Source organism: Ranitomeya imitator, chromosome 3 (genome assembly GCF_032444005.1).
Source record: "Ranitomeya imitator isolate aRanImi1 chromosome 3, aRanImi1.pri, whole genome shotgun sequence".
NCBI classification, from domain to species: domain Eukaryota; kingdom Metazoa; phylum Chordata; class Amphibia; order Anura; family Dendrobatidae; genus Ranitomeya; species Ranitomeya imitator.
The window spans coordinates 672,382,981-672,400,753 of NC_091284.1; the positions used below are offsets into that span (position 1 = coordinate 672,382,981).

At 44.8% G+C, this 17,773-nt stretch overlaps 1 protein-coding gene across 1 annotated transcript in view; it reads right to left on the bottom strand.

Annotated features, from left to right (window-relative positions):
• Window positions 1–212: 212 nt before the first annotated feature.
• PRKAG1 (protein kinase AMP-activated non-catalytic subunit gamma 1) overlaps window positions 213–17,773 on the bottom strand; it is a 36,375-nt gene continuing 18,814 nt past the window's right edge. The window contains exons 10-13 of the mRNA XM_069758348.1: window positions 6,924–6,961; window positions 6,692–6,838; window positions 993–1,086; window positions 213–915 (exon numbers count right to left, since the gene is read on the bottom strand). Coding sequence (XP_069614449.1) covers window positions 899–915; window positions 993–1,086; window positions 6,692–6,838; window positions 6,924–6,961 — 296 coding nt within the window. The 3' untranslated portion in view covers window positions 213–898. The remainder of the gene's footprint in view (window positions 916–992; window positions 1,087–6,691; window positions 6,839–6,923; window positions 6,962–17,773) is intronic.

Below are 17,773 nucleotides of genomic sequence, written 5' to 3' on the forward strand. Positions count from 1 at the left end.
GACACTGGTCAGAATTTCTAAAAACGGCCAGGTCATTAAGGTCAAAATAGGCTGGGTCATGAAGGGGTTAAGGGTCCTACCTTTTTGCTTTCTCCAATTCACAAATTACTCATTATCACTGACATTAGGTAGAGATATCCTGTGCAGAAAGGTTTTACCACCATTAGTTATATATTGCGGTGTGGAGTCTATTTATTAAGAATACATACCAATTAGCAAACAAGTCAATTGTATTAATTGTATACAAATCGGGACATCCTGTCCTCTCTGAAATAATGGACATGAAACATCAAAAAAATCTCCTAGCTGCGTTTAAAAAATTGTGAATATATATTTCTATGCAAACAACAGCAACTACATTGCCCAAGAGACAGGTGACAAAAAAAAAATGAAAATACAAAAAGAAAGTGGCATGTAACTTCAGTCCGCCAAGTGCAAATTATACTCAACCTCATGTGGAAAGTTTGGATTTGTCCCTTAGCGTAAGGTGCAGCAAACTTATGGGACTTTATTTCACATGAACCACAATAAACAAAGCTGTCAAAATCATTGGGGGGTCTCCATTCTGCTCTTCAGAATATGAAAGGCTATATAAACAGTAGTGCCATGTATAGAAAACAGAGTTCAGAAGGTCTCCTGTAAAGTGGTCAATACTGTGTACTTCACCTTGACTGGTCTACCAGGCTCTCACAATTCTTATATTATTGGTCCATCTGTAGTAATGCCCCAAGTATTGCTTAAGATCAATTCTGCAGGTACCGGACGCTCCTCGGGTTGCAGCCAGATGCCCGGTACAGGTATTCCTTTTATTGCTAATCGAAGTCGAGATCTGAAGAGACGGACTTTGTGTCCAACACTTTCCTCACAGCTCGGACATGATGGGACAGGTTCAGGTCAGTCACAGGCTCTTCACATCTACAGTGGTGATCAACATAAAGGACATAAGATACCACCACATGTAATCTGCACTGTATCCTTCATTGACATCTCACCTCCCGTTGTCAAAACCAGACACTGTAGAATATCTGAGAGAGAAACGATTCCTTTGGCTACATCATTGTCATCTACCACCACCAGCCTGTGCACCTAAAAAGCAACGTGAACATCAAGTCAAAGCTCAGGAGGTTCTTACACAAACTGCAGACCAGTTGTATACGTACTAAGTAAAAGGAGAAATAATGCTTAAAAATACCCCACAGATTGTTTACGAAGCTTGGGCGATGACACGGTCTCTACTGCAGCAGTCACTAACCATAGTAGCAAGTTCATGTTGGTGGGTCACTAACACGGCCAGCAGCTGCCACAGCCACATGTTGGGAAGTCACATCACTGCAGGTTTGTAAAGAGATCGGCAGATCTCAATGCCACCAATAATGGACTAGATGGAATGGGATTTTATAGGTGAGCCTGCAAATATCTAACATAACGGAAGATTGTTCATTTCATCAAACTAAATCTATACCAGTTCAACTATGGTTTCAGCCCGGTAAAGCACCACTCCAGTGGGTTTTGTTTTTATTTCAGAGCTGGAATGGTGCCACTAATCTAAGTTCTCTGCACCTAGTATTGTACTTACTAGCCGCCACCTTCAGCTGTTCCTAGTGCCGCAATGGTCCCGATCTAACCACTAACTACCGGTCAGTCACAAGTTGCAATGGTCACAAGCTCTCAGCGGAAGTCTATGAGATCCTCGCTCTTGCTCTCATAGATTTACATGGAGTTGTGACTTCTGGATTGTCCAGCAAACACTGTAGCGATGTGAAGGTCACAAACTGCTGTAGACAGTCATGAGTGCCACCGGGAACAACTGAAGATGGCGGCTGGTAAGTATGAGACTAAGTGCAGCAGTCTAACATTAGTAGCGCCACTTCAGTGCTGTAAAAAAAAAAAACACTGGAGAAGTGCTTTAACCCCTTACTGCCATTGGACGTACTATTACGCCGATGGCAGTGTCCCCCGCTTTAATGTGTGCCATCCGGCGGTGAGCCCACCTCAAAGCTGGGACACGTCATCTGTTTTGAACAGCTGACATGTGCACTCAATAGGCGCGGGCAGAATCGCGATCCACCCGCACCTATTAATTAGTTAAATGCCGCTGTCAAACTGACAACGGAATTTAAATCGCGCTTCCGGCCATCGGGCTGAAAATACGCGCACTGCTGACCTCCATCATGTGATCAGGGGTCCTCAGTTCGCCAGCATGACAACCAGAGGTCTCCTGGAGATCTCGATGGTTGTCAGTGCCGGATTGCTGTGAGCGTCACTCAGTGGTGAGGGCTCATAGCAAGGCTGTAATTCTGCTACATAGAGGTGATCTGAGCATCGCCTCTATGTAGCAGAGGCGATTGGCAGCTTCTAGACTCCCAAGGAGGATATTGAAGCATGGCAAAAAAATAATGTTTTTAAAAATATTTTAAAAATAAACAAAATATAAAAGTTCAAATCTCCCCCTTTCGCCCCATTCAAAATGAAATAATAAAAATAAAATCAAACATACACGTTTGGTATCGCCAGATCTATGAATAAAAAAAAAAAAAGCATTAACCTGATCGCTAAACGGCACTTTTTTACTCCCTTAGAGAAAAAAAAAAAAAAGTCAAAACGCCAAAATTACGCTTTTTTGGCTGTTGCGACATTGAATTAAAATACAATAATGGGCGACCAAAGACTGTATCAGCACCAAAATTGTATTAATAAAAACATCAGCTCGGTGAGCAAAAAATAAGCCCTCACCCTACCAGAGATCACGAAAAATGGTGACGCCACGAGTATCGGAATTTATTTATTTTTTTACCAAAGTTTGGAATTTTTTTTCACCACATAAATAAAAAATAACCTAGACATGTTTGGTGTCTATGAACTCGTAATGACCTGGAGAATTATAATGGCAGGTCAGTTTTAGCATTTAGTGCACTTAGCAAAAAAGCCAAACAAAAAACAAGTGTGGGATTGAACTTTTTTTTGCAATTTCACCGCACTTGGAATTTGTTTCCCGTTTTCTAGTACACGACATGGTAAAATCAATGATGTTGTTCAAAAGTACAAAATAAGCCCTCACATGGCCATAATTAATGGAAAAATTAAAAAAAGTTATGGCTCTGGGAAGGAGGGGAGTGAAAACTGAAAACGCAAAACCGAAAAAGCTCCGGTCATGAAGGGGTTAATTCTCATGGAGGGGAGGGAGGAGATGCTATTAAAAAAAGTCTCTATTTCAGCTCCAGATATAAAATACTAGCGAGAATAGCTGTCCTGTTGGACATTCTAGAATACAAAGCTCATGCTCGTGTTTCATGAAAAACTAAATAATTTTCATCAGTGTTTTGGATGAGAATTTCATCAGTATGTCAGTCTTTCCCATTAGCGTTTTATTGTGTTTTCTCATATGCAACCCCCCTTCCCCCTAAAAAAAACTGATAGAAATTTCCCAAGCTTATATTCGCAGTCAATTAAACGACCAGCACTCGCAACTAGGATGGTATACGTTATTTTAACTTTTCACTTACCTGTAGACTTGTTTTAGTTTAAACAGTGACTTGGATCAAAACTGGACAGATGTCCATTTATTAGATACTAGATGGTGGCCCGATTCGAACGCATCGGGTATTCTAGAATATGCATGTCCTCGTAGTATATTGCCCAGCCACGTACTATATTGCCCAGCCACGTACTATATTGCCCAGCCACGTACTATATTGCCCAGCCACGTACTATATTGCCCAGCCACGTACTATATTGCCCAGCCACGTACTATATTGCCCAGCCACGTACTATATTGCCCAGCCACGTACTATATTGCCCAGCCACGTACTATATTGCCCAGCCACGTACTATATTGCCCAGCCACGTACTATATTGCCCAGCCACATACTATATTGCCCAGCCACATACTATATTGCCCAGCCACATACTATATTGCCCAGCCACGTAGTATATTGCCCAGCCACGTAATATACAGCACAGAGCCACGTAGTATATTGCCCAGTCATGTAGTATACAGCACAGACACGTAGTATATTGCCCAGCCAGGTAGTATATTGCCCAGTCACGTATGTAACAGGTTAAAAAATAAAAAAGAAACATACTCACCATCCAAAGAGCCCGTTGTAGATCCGGCGCTTGTGTGCCGTGTCCGGTCCCAGGATTGGTATGAGCGCAGGACATTCCATGACGTCGCGGTCACATGACCGTGACGTCATGGAAGGTCCTTCTCCCATAGCATCTTTGGAAGCGGAACCTGCCGCTTGCAGTGCCGAGGAGAGGACGCGACGGCGGAAGGTGAGAATAAGGTTTTTTTTTTTAAATTATTATTTTTAACATTAGATCGTTTTACTATTGATGCTGCATCAATAGTGAAAAGTTGGGGACACACAGGGTTAATAGCGGCGGTAACGGAGTGCGTTACCCGCGGCATAACGCGGTCCGTTACCGCCGGCATTAACCACGTGTTAGCGGTGAACAGAGGGGAGTATGCGGGCGACAGGCACTGACTGCGGGGAGTAAGGAGCTGCCATTTTCTTCCGGACTGTGCCCGTCGCTGATTGGTCACGGTAGCCATCAGAGCCGGCGTCAGCACCCGGCACAGCGGGCAAATGCCGAGGCCCTGGGGAGAGGGGGGGGCCCAAGGAGAGCAGAGCAGGAGATAACATGCTCTCTCCCCCCACAAAGTCACTGCTGGCTGCCGTCTCTTAACCCCTATGTGCCAGCTCTGACACAAGCATCTTCTCACTCAGTCAGTGCAGCCAGGCAGGCACACATAGGGGTTAACAGAAGGCAGCCAGTGTGACATTGTGGGCGGAGAGAGCACGTTCTCTGCTCTCCCCCCTGGGTGGCTGCAGACAGTGCTGAAGTTTATCAGGCAGATTCCGAGGAGCTCTGTCCTACTAGTGACTGAGTGAGTGCAAAGGTATCCAGCAGTGGTTGCAGTTGTGGCTCAGTCTGCTGCTGTCTGTCTCCGCTGCCTAAAAATGTGGGTGATGTCTGGAGGAGCAGCTGGTGGGGTGCAGCCTGTAGCCGCCCAGCTCACCCAGAATACATGCATGCTGCACCAAACCTGCACCAGTGGGGTAGGAAGAAGCTTAACCCCTTCCCATCTGTATGAAGGTTATTGCTGAACCTTAAAGATAACAATCCGACCCGCATAAATGGGGTTAACCAGATGCCAGGAGGAAGGGGAGCTGCTGCCATGGATAAAACTGAGCTGTGGGCTGTACATTGGGGCCCCGTGGCCCCAGGCTGGTGACTGGAGGGACTCTGCCCAGTGCTGGCATGTGGGTGATTTCTGCTCCGGAGTCTCAGCTTCTCTCCTCCACATCACACTGTGCAGTCACAGCAACATTGGTTGTGTCTGTCCAGGTCCAGCAGCTGCCACTGCTCCCACCAAGGACATGGCATCACTTAACCCTTCCCCTGCAGCCACCGGCAACAAATCCACATTATTCCTTGATTAAATCAGGTTCCAACCCAATAGAGGAGCAGACATTTCCTGCTGCCATTAGGGTCCGGGAGGAGGTGACATTGGCTGCCCTGCTACTCTGCAGTGGGGGGTGACAAGTGTAACATGGGGTAACGATGACAGAGAAATGCACAGGATAATAGTGAGCGCGACAGAGGGCAGTGTATGGTATGGAGCAGTTAGGGGGTGGGCTGCAGGATCCCCCCATACTGTACATGACTACTCAGGACAGGGAGGCGTTTAATGAGCTTCTAATGACAGGGCACTAATTGGGTCATTAGGGTTTGTGGAAAGGATTCAGCATCAGGTCCCTCATTAATGCCCGAGCCGCCTGTTACTTTGTAGCACAGATCTGTTGGGGCCGCAAAACCAAACAAAGTTGTTTATGTAGAAAAGTCTTTGTTTCATAGAAAAACTCAAAACAGAAAAGCACCTCTCCTGTATATATACACTGCACAGCACCTTTCCTCCTGTATATATACACTGCACAGCACCTCTCCTGTATATATACACTGCACAGAGCCTTTCCTCCTGTATATATACACTGCAGAATCTACAATAGCTGTCACTCATGTAAGAAGTGAAATCTGGCATTGTACTATACATTTCTCTGCCGTATCTGGGCATCATAAATCGGGGTATGTGTTAAAGGGGGGGGGCCCACTGAGACTCTTTCGCCCGGGGCCCTCGAAAACCTGGAGCCGGCCCTGGTAGCCATGACAGGCAGCTGCTGAGACCAATCAGCGAATGAATAACCGTGACAGAAGGACAGACAGACAGACGGAAGTGACCCTTAGACAATTATATAGTAAATTTTTGGGAGAGTGGGAGTATGTAAAAGAGACACAATGCCCAAAAAACAGGGTCTAGTGAACAGCCCCATACACTACAATGGGTAAGTATTCTATACATGAAAAATCGGAGGTGTGAAAAGTGCCTAATGCACAGCTAGATTGTGAAAAAAATGCTAACAGATTATTTGCAGGACAGAGGCCCACGTAAGTTTGGAGGCAATATTAAATATTTTTCATTTATCCACTAGATAGGTGAAAATCCAATGGAGTTGGGACGTTAGTATTCTTCACCAATAGCAAAAATGGCTGACCCGTGTATGGAGCAGTACTTCATTGCTCAGGGTGGGTTTACATTACCCAATTTTGCAGCGTTTAACGACTGCCAATCATATACCGATTAGTGGTTGCTTAATAGCCTGGAAGGCCGTACTTAACAACACATTACCTCGGCTTCTACAAGGCGGTTGATAATGGTTTCAAGAGTTTCATGCTGATAACACTTGAGAACACCCTCAAAATAGTGAGAACGATGTCCAAGAGCCTTCGTTACTGTGATATCCAGATTGTTGTAGGTCTTCTCAGCTGCTAAATTCTAGGTCATAAAGTGATAAAAGTAAAGGGTACTGGATATGAATAGGTTACTAATTAATAGAGGTAGGAACTGAAAGGTTACTTACAATGACATCAAACTTGGAATAGATATCCACTACCCGACCTGCAGAGAAATAATCAAGATTATTAATATTGACGGTCACACGTTCAGTATTTGTAACCAGGAGTGGGTGATAAATTCAGAAGTGGTGACGTGTTTCTATTATACTTTTGCTCGGATTGTTCCACTGCTGATTTTGGCTTTAAATACTTATGCAAAATACAGATAGTGTTACCAAAGCCTAACAATGGAAAGGAAAAAAAAGACAATACATAGGGGACTATTATGAAACTTGGCTGCATTTTTCTCTCCATAGTTCTCCGTTTATTAATGTAAACTAGATGGTGGACCGATTCTAACGCATCGGGTATTCTAGAATATGTATTTATATATGTATATAGCAGCCACATAGTATATAGCACAGGCCACGTAGTATATAGGAGCCATGTAGTATATAGCAGACAAATACTACGTGGCCTGTGCTATATACTATGAGGCTGCTATATACATACATATTGTAGAATACCCGATGCGTTAATACAGGCCACGCAATATATAACAGCGGCCACACAGTATATAACATAACCACGTACTATATAACACAGCCCACGCAGTATATAGCAGCCACGCAGTATATAACAGGCGACGTATATAACACAGGCCACGCAGTATATAACACTAGCCATGTTATAGCACCGCTCACGCAGTACGCAGCCACATAGTATATAACACTGCCCACGCAGTATATAGCAGCCACGTAGTATATAACACTGCCCACGCAGTATATAACAGTGGCCACGTAATATATAGCAGCCCACGGAGTATATCACACAGCCCACATAGTATATAACACTGCCTATGTAGTATATAGCAGCCACGCGGTATCTAACACAGCCCACGTAATATACAGCAGTGTGGGCACCATATCCCTGTTAAAAAAAATTTAAATAGTTATATACTCACCCCTGGGATCCAGCGAAGCTCCAGCGATACGCGCGCGGTTGCAGCCACCTTCCGTTCCCAGGATGAATTGCGAAATTACCCAGATGACTTAGCGGTCTCGCGAGATCGCTAAGTCTTCTGGGTAATTTCGCAAAGCACCGCCGGGAACGGAAGATGGCGGCAGCCACGCGCGTGCGGCTCGGCGGACTACGGAGGGTGAGAATAGCAGGTTTTTTGTTTTTTTTATTATTTTTAACATTACATTTTTTTACTATTGATGCCGCATAGGCAGCATCAATAGTAAAAAGTTGGGGACACACAGGGTTAATAGCAGCGGTTACGGACTGCGTTACCCGTGGCATAACGCAGTCTGTTACCGCCGGCATTAACCCTGTGTGAGTGGTGACTGGAGGGGAGTATGCGGGCGCCGGGCACTGACTGCGGAGAGTAAGGAGCAGCCATTTTCTTCCGGACTGTGCCCGTCGCTGATTGGTCGCGGCTGTTTTGCCGCGACCAATCAGCGACTTGGATTTCCATGACAGACAGAGGCCGCGACCAATGAATATCCGTGACAGAAAAACAGACAGAAGGACAGACAGAAAGACGGAAGTGACCCTTAGACAATTATATAGTAGATGATTTTCACTAGAACATGTGTAGTCTGCATTTTAGCAAACTAAAAAAAACACTCTTTGCATTACATATTTCCAGAATTGCTATACTTTATAGTGAAAACAACCTATTATATAGTAGTAGTATTAACCTGAAGATATGGGATTAATCTGCCGGTTAACAGCGTTCCAAAGTTGCCCGACCACTGCACTGAATGCTTGGCTACTGGAAGGAAATTAATTTCATTCCTCCCAGCAGCCTCAGGCTTTCAGTCATAGAGGATCGGCTTCAGTCATCCCTCAGTACATAGTGAGCTGCGTCTGTAACCGCGCCCGGCACTGACTGACAGCTAGCTCAGCAGTGCATCAGTACAGTCTTGGTTGTCATTCAGTGCCAGGGGAGAAAACAATTTAATTTCCTCCCAGTAGCCGGGATTTCAGTATAACGACTGGACAGATTGGGAAAGCTATTAACCCCTTCATGACCCAGCCTATTTTGACCTTAAAGACCTTGCCGTTTTTTGCAATTCTGACCAGTGTCCCTTTATGAGGTAATAACTCAGGAACGCTTCAATGGATCCTAGCGGTTCTGAGATTGTTTTTTCGTGACATATTGGGCTTCATGTTAGTGGTAAATTTAGGTCAATAAATTCTGTGTTTATTTGTGATAAAAACGGAAATTTGGCGAAAATTTTGAAAATTTCGCAATTTTCACATTTTGAATTTTTATTCTGTTAAACCAGAGAGTTATGTGACACAAAATAGTTAATAAATAACATTTCCCACATGTTTACTTTACATCAGCACAATTTTGGAAACAAAATTTTTTTTTGCTAGGAAGTTATAAGGGTTAAAATTTGACCAGCGATTTCTCATTTTTACAACGAAATTTACAAAACCATTTTTTTAGGGACCACCTCACATTTGAAGTCAGTTTGAGGGGTCTATATGGCTGAAAATACCCAAAAGTGACACCATTCTAAAAACTGCACCCCTCAATGTACTCAAAACCACATTCAAGAAGTTTATTAACCCTTCAGGTGCTTCACAGCAGCAGAAGCAACATGGAAGGAAAAAATGAACATTTAACTTTTTAGTCACAAAAATGATCTTTTAGCAACAATTTTTTATTTTCCCAATGGTAAAAGGAGAAACTAAACCAAGAAAGTTGTTGCCCAATTTGTCCTGAGTACGCTGATACCTCATATGTGGGGGTAAACCACTGTTTAGGCGCACGGCAGGGCTTGGAAGGGAAGGAGCGCCATTTGACTTTTTGAATGAAAAATTGGCTCCACTCTTTAGCGGACACCATGTCAAGTTTGGAGAGCCCCGTGTGCCTAAAACTTGGAGCTCCCCCACAAGTGACCCCATTTTGGAAACTAGACGCCCCAAGGAACTTATCTAGATGCATAGTGAGCACTTTGAACCTCCAGGTGCTTCACAAATTGATCCGTAAAAATGAAAAAGTACTTTTTTTTCACCAAAAAATTTTTTTCGCCTCAATTTTTTCATTTTCACATGGGCAATAGGATAAATGGATCATAAAATTTGTTGGGCAATTTCTCCCGAGTACGCCGATACCTCATATGTGGGGGTAAACCACTGTTTGGGCACTCGGCAGGGCTCGGAAGGGAAGGCGCGCCATTTGACTATTTGAATGGAAAATTAGCTCCAATTGTTAGCGGACACCATGTCGCGTTTGGAGAGCCCCTGTGTGCCTAAACATTGGAGCTCCCCCACAAGTGACCCCATTTTGGAAACTAGACCCCCCAAGGAACTTATCTAGATGCATATTGAGCACTTTAAACCCCCAGGTGCTTCACAGAAGTTTATAACGCAGAGCCATGAAAATAAAAAATAATTTTTCTTTCCTCAAAAATGATTTTTTAGCCTGGAGTTTCCTATTTTGCCAAGGGCAATAGGAGAAATTGGACCCCAAATGTTGTTGTCCAGTTTGTCCTGAGTACGCTGATACCCCATATGTGGGGGTAAACCACTTTTTGGGCGCACGGCAGGGCTCGGAAGGGAAGGCACGCCATTTGGCTTTTTAAATGGAAAATTAGCTCCAATCATTAGCGGACACCATGTCATGTGCCTAAACATTGGAGATCCCCAGAAAAGACCCCATTTTGGAAACTAGTCCACCAAAGGAACTAATCTAGATGTGTGGTGAGGACTTTGAACCCCCAAGTGCTTCACAGAAGTTTATAACGCAGAGCCATGAAAATAAAAAAAAAAATTATTTTCTCAAAAATGATCTTTTAGCCTGCAATTTTTTATTCTCCCAAGGGTATCAGGAGAAATTTGACCCCAAAAGTTGTTGTCCAGTTTCTCCTGAGTACGCTGATACCCCATATGTGGGGGTAAACCACTGTTTGGGCACATGCCGGGGCTCGGAAGTGAAGTAGTGACGTTTTGAAATGCAGACTTTGATGGAATGCTCTGTGGGCGTCACGTTGCGTTTGCAGAGCCCCTGATGTGGCTTAACAGTAGAAACCCCCCACAAGTGACCCCATTTTGGAAACTAGACCCCCAAAGGAACTTATCTAGATGTGTGGTGAGCACTTTGAACCCCCAAGTGCTTCATAGAAGTTTATAATGCAGAGCCGTCAAAATAATAAATACGTTTTCTTTCCTCAAAAATAATTATTTAGCCCAGAATTTTTTATTTTCCCAAGGGTTACAGGAGAAATTGGACCCCAAAAGTTGTTGTTCAGTTTCTCCTGAGTATGCTGATACCCCATGTGTGGGGGTAAACCACTGTTTGGGCACACGTCGGGGCTCAGAAGGGAAGTAGTGACTTTTGAAATGCAGACTTTGATGGAATGGTCTGTGGGCGTCACGTTGCGTTTGCAGAGCCTAAACAGTAGAAACCCCCCAAAGTGACCCCATTTTAGAAACTAGACCCCCCAAGGAACTTATCTAGATATGTGGTGAGCACTTTGAACCCCCAAGTGCTTCACAGACGTTTACAACGCAGAGCCGTGAAAATAAAAAATCATTTTTCTTTCCTCAAAAATGATGTTTTAGCAAGCATTTTTTTTTATTTTCACAAGGGTAACAGGAGAAATTGGACCCCAGTAATTGTTGCGCAGTTTGTCCTGAGTATGCTGGTACCCCATATGTGGGGGTAAACCACTGTTTGGGCACACATCGGGGCTCGGAAGGGAGGGAGCACCATTTGACTTTTTGAATACGAGATTGGCTGGAATCAATGGTGGCGCCATGTTGCGTTTGGAGACCCCTGATGTGCCTAAACAGTGGAAACCCCTCAATTCTACCTCCAACACTAACCCCAACACACCCCTAACCCTTATCCCAACTGTAGCCGTAACCCTAATCACAACCCTAACCCCAACACACCCCTAACCCTAACCACAACCCTAATTCCAACCCTAACCCTAAGGCTATGTGCCCTCGTTGCGGATTCGTGTGAGATTTTTCAACATCATTTTTGAAAAATCCGCGGGTAAAAGGCACTGCGTTTTACCTGCGGATTATCCGCGGATTTCCAGTGTTTTTTTGTGCGGATTTCACCTGCGGATTCCTATTGAGGAACAGGTGTAAAACGCAGCGGAATCCGCACAAAGAATTGATATGCTGCGGAAAATACAACGCAGCGTTTCCGCGTGGTATTTTCCGCACCATGGGCACAGCGGATTTGGTTTCCATATGTTTACATGGTACTGTAAACCTGATGGAACACTGCTGCGGATCCGCAGCCAAATCCGCACCGTGTGCACATACCCTAATTCTAAAGGCATGTGCACACGCTGCGGAAAACGCTGCGGATCTGCAGCAGTTTCCCATGAGTTTACAGTTCAATGTAAACATATGGGAAACAAAAATCGCTGTACACATGCTGCAGAAAAACTGCACGGAAACGCAGCGGTTTACATTCTGCAGCATGTCACTTCTTAGTGCGGAGTCCACAGCGGTTTTACAACTGCTCAAATAGAAAATCGCAGTTGTAAAACCGCAGCGAAATGCGCAGAAAAAACGCGGTAAATCCGCCATAAATCCTCAGCGGTTTAGCACTAACCCTAACCCTACCCCTAACCCTACCCCTAACCCTAGTCTTACATTAGTGGGAAAAAAAAAATTATTTTTTTTATTGTCCCTACCTATGGGGGTGACAAAGAGGGGGGGCATGTATTATTTTTTTTATTTTGATCACTGAGATAGATTATATCTCAGTGATCAAAATGCACTTTGGAACGAATCTGCCGGCCGGCAGATTCGGCGGGCGCACTGCGCATGCGCCCGCCATTTTGGAAGATGGCAGCACCCGGGGAGAAGACGGACGGACCCCGGCAGGATCGGTAAGTATGATGAGGTGGGGGGGAGCACGGGGGGGGGGGGGGGGGGGAATCGGAGCATGGGGGGTGAATCGGAGCACGGGAGGGGTGGAACGGAGCACGGGGGGGTGGAACGGAGCACGGGGGGGGGGTGGAACGGAGCACGGGGGGGGTGGAACGGAGCACGGAGGGGGGTGGATCGGAGTGCAGGGGGGGGGTGATTTGAGCACGGGGGGGGTGATTGGAGCACGGGGAGAGCGGACAACAGCACGGGGGGGAGCGGAGCACAGGACGGAGGGGAGCCGGAGCAGTGTACCGGACAGATCGGAGGGCTGGGGGGGCGATCGGTGGGGTGGGGGCACATTAGTGTTTCCAGCCATGGCCGATGATATTGCAGCATCGGCCATGGCTGGATTGTAATATTTCACCCGTTATAATAGGTGAAATATTACAAATCGCTCTGATTGGCTGTTGAAAGTGAAACTGCCAATCAGAGCGATCGTAGCCACGAGGGGGTGAAGCCACCCCCCCCTGGGCTAAACTACCACTCCCCCTGTCCCTGCAGATCGGGTGAAATGGGAGTTAACCCTTTCACCCGATCTGCAGGGACGCGATCTTTCCATGACGCCACATAGGCGTCATGGGTCGGATTGGCACCGACTTTCATGACGCCTACGTGGCGTCAAAGGTCGGGAAGGGGTTAACGCTATTAATAGCATTTTGGGCAATGACAGGTTCTCTTTAAGCTTAGTAGATATGTTTGAGCATACGGTCAGAGGTATTCATTGGGAGTAGAAGTCAAAAGTCTCCGACTTGCATTGTTAAAGTGTTTATTCAGATTGCTTAACTTTTTTTGAAAGACTGCATAAAAAAAAAAAACTTGCTTAACTTTTCGTATAGCAAAAAAAAAATAAAAACTGCCAATGTACGTTTACCCAACAAAGGCCAAAATTGCTCTCTTTTGGTCTCTGATAAGTGAATACAGTGTATCGGTATGTTTGAAATATTTATGAACAGTCCTAAACATGAACAAGAACTTAAGAACTTGTGGCCAGGGATGCTACATTTCCCCGACGGAAGCTCTGCAGCACTGCCTCAGCAAAGCGGCATCAGACTCTGCTGAATATAATTTGTCTAAGAGACAAGCCGCACACCACGGCAGAGTTACTTAACCCCTTTACCCCAAGGGTGGTTTGCATGTTAATGACCAGGCCAATTTTTACAATTCTGACCACTGTCCCTCTATGGGGTAATAACTCTGGAACGCTTCCATGGATCCCGGTGATTCAGACATTGTTTCTCGTGACATATTGTACGTCATGATAGTGGTAAAATTTCTTTGATATGAATTGGCATTTATTTGTGAAAAAAACGGAAATTTGGCAAAAATTTCACAATTTTCCAACTTTGAATTTTCATGCTCATAAATCACAGTGATATGTCACACAAAATACTTAAAGTAACATTTCCGATGTTTACTTAGGGACCACATCACATTTGAAGTCACTTTGAGGGGTCTATATGATAGAAAATACCCAAAAGTGACACCATCCTAAAAACTGAACCCCTCAAGGTGCATAAAACCACATTTAAGAAGTTTATTAACCCTTCACGTGCTTAACAGGAATTTTTGGAATGTTTACAAAAAAATGAACATTTAAAGGGAACCTGTCACCCCGTTTTTTGAGATTGAGCTATAAATACTGTTAAATAGGGCCTGCGCTGTGTGTTCCTATAGTGTATGTAGTGTACCCCGATTCCCCACCTATGCTGAGAAATAACTTACCAAAGTCGCCGTTTTCGCCTGTCAATCAGGCTGGTCAGGTCGGGAGGGCGTGGGGACATCGCTGGTTCTTCCTCCGCTTTACGTTGGTGGCGTAGTGGCGTAGTGGTGAACAAGCAGCGCGCGATCTGCGCTGTCATCCCTTTCGTCGGTGGGGGCGGCCATCTTCCTGGGGCCGCGCGTGCGCAGATCGAGTGCTCTGCTGCACGGGGCTTCAGGAAAATGGCCGCGGGATGCCGCGCGTGCGCATTAGAGATCGCGGCGGCCATTTTCCCAAAGCCGAGTTTGCATCTCGGCTTTGGGAAAATGGCCGCCGCGATCTCTAATGCGCACGCGCGGCATCCCGCGGCCATTTTCCTGAAGCCCCGTGCAGCAGAGCACTCGATCTGCGCACGCGCGGCCCCAGGAAGATGGCCGCCCCCACCGACGAAAGGGATGACAGCGCAGATCGCGCGCTGCTTGTTCACCACTACGCCACCAACGTAAAACTGAGGAAGAACCAGCGATGTCACCACGCCCTCCCGACCTGACCAGCCTGATTGACAGGCGAAAACGGCGACTTTGGTAAGTTATTTCTCAGCATAGGTGGGGAATCGGGGTACACTGCATACACTATAGGAACACACAGCGCAGGCCCTATTTAACAGTATTTATAGCTCAATCTCAAAAAACGGGGTGACAGGTTCCCTTTAACTTTTTTTCACATAAAATTTACTTCAGATCCAATGTGTTTTATTTTACCAAGGTTAACAGGAGAAAATAGACACCAAAAGTTGTTGCACAATTTGTCCTGAGTATGCGGATACCCCATATATGCAGGTAAACCACTGTTTGGGCACATGGCAGAGCTCGAAAGGGAAGGAGCGCCGTTTGACTCTTCAAATTGGCTGAAATTGAGATTGGACGCCATGTCGCATTTGGAGAGCCCCTGATGTGCCTAAACAGTGGAAACCCCCCCAATTCCAACTCCAACCTCAACACACCCCTAACCCTAATCCCAACCTTACCCATAACCCTAACCACAAACCTAACACACCCCTAACCCTATTCCCAACCCTAACCCCAATCGTAACCCGAAAATGGAAATAAATACAATTTTTTATTTTATTATTTTTCAATAACTAAGGAGGTGATAAAGGGGGGTCTGATTTACTATTTATAGCAAGTTTTTATGTTTGGCAGCTGTCACACACTAAAAGACGATTTTATTGCAAAAAATAGTTTTTGCATCAACACATTTTGAGAGCTATAATTTTTCCATATTTTCGCCCACACAGTCATGTGAGGTCTTGTTTTTTTGCGGGACGAGTTGACGTCTTTATGGTTACCATTTTCGGGCACATGACATTTTTTGATCGCTTTTTATTCCGAATTTTGGGAGGCAGAATTTACATAAAACAGCAATTCATGAATTTCTTTTGGGGGGCGGGCGTTTACACCGTTCCGCGTGTGGTAAAATTGATAAAGCAGTTTTATTATTCGGGTCAGTACGACGACAGCGATACCTCATTTATGTTTTTTGGACCTTTTATACAATAAAAACTATTTTATATAAAAAATTATTTTTACATCCCTTTAGTCTAAGAGCTATAACTTTTATTTTTGTGGTGATGGAGCTATATGGCGCCCAGGAGAGGTACATAAGAGTCAGACTATGTGCTCGCCATCTTGCAGGGGGGAGATCGGGACCATAAAAAGAACCATCGCCCAAGAATATATTAGGCGTGCCCCAGTCGTCGCAGGAGAGGTACGGGGAGGTATACTCCGCGTGCTAGCCTATTGATGGTTCGGGGGAGAGAGGACCCTTGAAAGGAATCCTTCGTCTCCTTCACTCCTTTAATTAAAAAATAAAAATTTACATAAAAGAAAAAAAGAAAAGAAAAGATAAAACGTTGGGGTCTGAAACAGACCCAAGTGCCTCCTACAGACACTAAGCAAAAACTGGTTGAATATTGCCCAGTGAGAGGGTGTATACTGCAGAGGAGGAGTTATCTTTCTGTGTTAACTTAGTGTCCTCCTAGTGGCAGCAGCATAACACCCATGGTCCGGTGTCTCCCAATGAGGCGTAGGAGAAATTCCCAGACAATGCTAGTGGCACTGGGTAAGCTTCATCCTTGCCCAACCAAGGAGAGACGAGGGAGAGAAAACAGAGGTACACCGTCAAAGGCCTGGGCCAATTTCACGATACCATCCCAGCATCCCGGGCCTGTTGACCAGATATTTTTGACAAGAAGGGAAAAGTTTTTAAAGACAGTAAAGCAATACATGGCCAACCACCAAAGGAGCTTACTCCCTAATTCCTCTGTGACCTTCAACTATTGGGTCTAAAACCTGTACACCTGGCATGAGCTGTCCCTCTATGCCTTGGAGGTGTTGTGCTGCCCTCCCGCTAGGATCTTGTTTGAGCGGGTTTTTAGTGACACCGGACGAGGGGAGGTCATAGTATCTAGATGCTTTCGCATGCCAACAGAAAGTGCTGACAGGGTCACTCTGATAACAGTGAACAGAGCTTGGATTAGATCCGACTATTCCACACCACCAGATGACAGCTGCATATAAAAGTGTTTTTAAAATTCAATACTTGCATGAGGCCCGCCAGTTGTTGCCTTCTAGGGTCTATGGATGACCCTACTTAACATTTTTCTGGCTTTGCACTTTGTACAAAGCTTTTGCTTGTTTTGCATGTAAAAGGACCACAACTACACTTTCTTAATTTTTTATGAGGAACTCGTTGGTGCCTTCAAAGGTGTATGGATGACCCTGCTTGTAATTATTGGCAGGTTTTGCACTGTGTGCAGAGCTCTTATGAGCGTAGGAGAAACACAACTACACTTTGTTCACAATATTTGAATGAGGCACTATATTTAGTGCCTTCAAGGGTGTATGGATGACCCGGTTTGGAATTTTTGGCACGATTGGCACTTACAATTTGAACAGAATGTATAGGAGGACCTCCTCTATTTCTAATTGGAGGTGTATCAGAGTCCCTAATTTTTGGCACCACTTGCTTCCTTCATAAATTACAGTGAAATTTCCACATTTTGTAGTAAAAAATTAAATTCTGGTTTAATTAAATAATTTTTTTCCTTATAGACAAGTCATTATATAGTAAAAAATGTTTCTTAACATTTATTTCCTGTAAACTCCAATTTCTCGTCGGTTTTGAATGTTTTATGGTCAGTCCTTAAAGTGGAGTAAAAGTGTGACACCACTGTTTTCAGCAGCGATCTGGGAGTCAGAG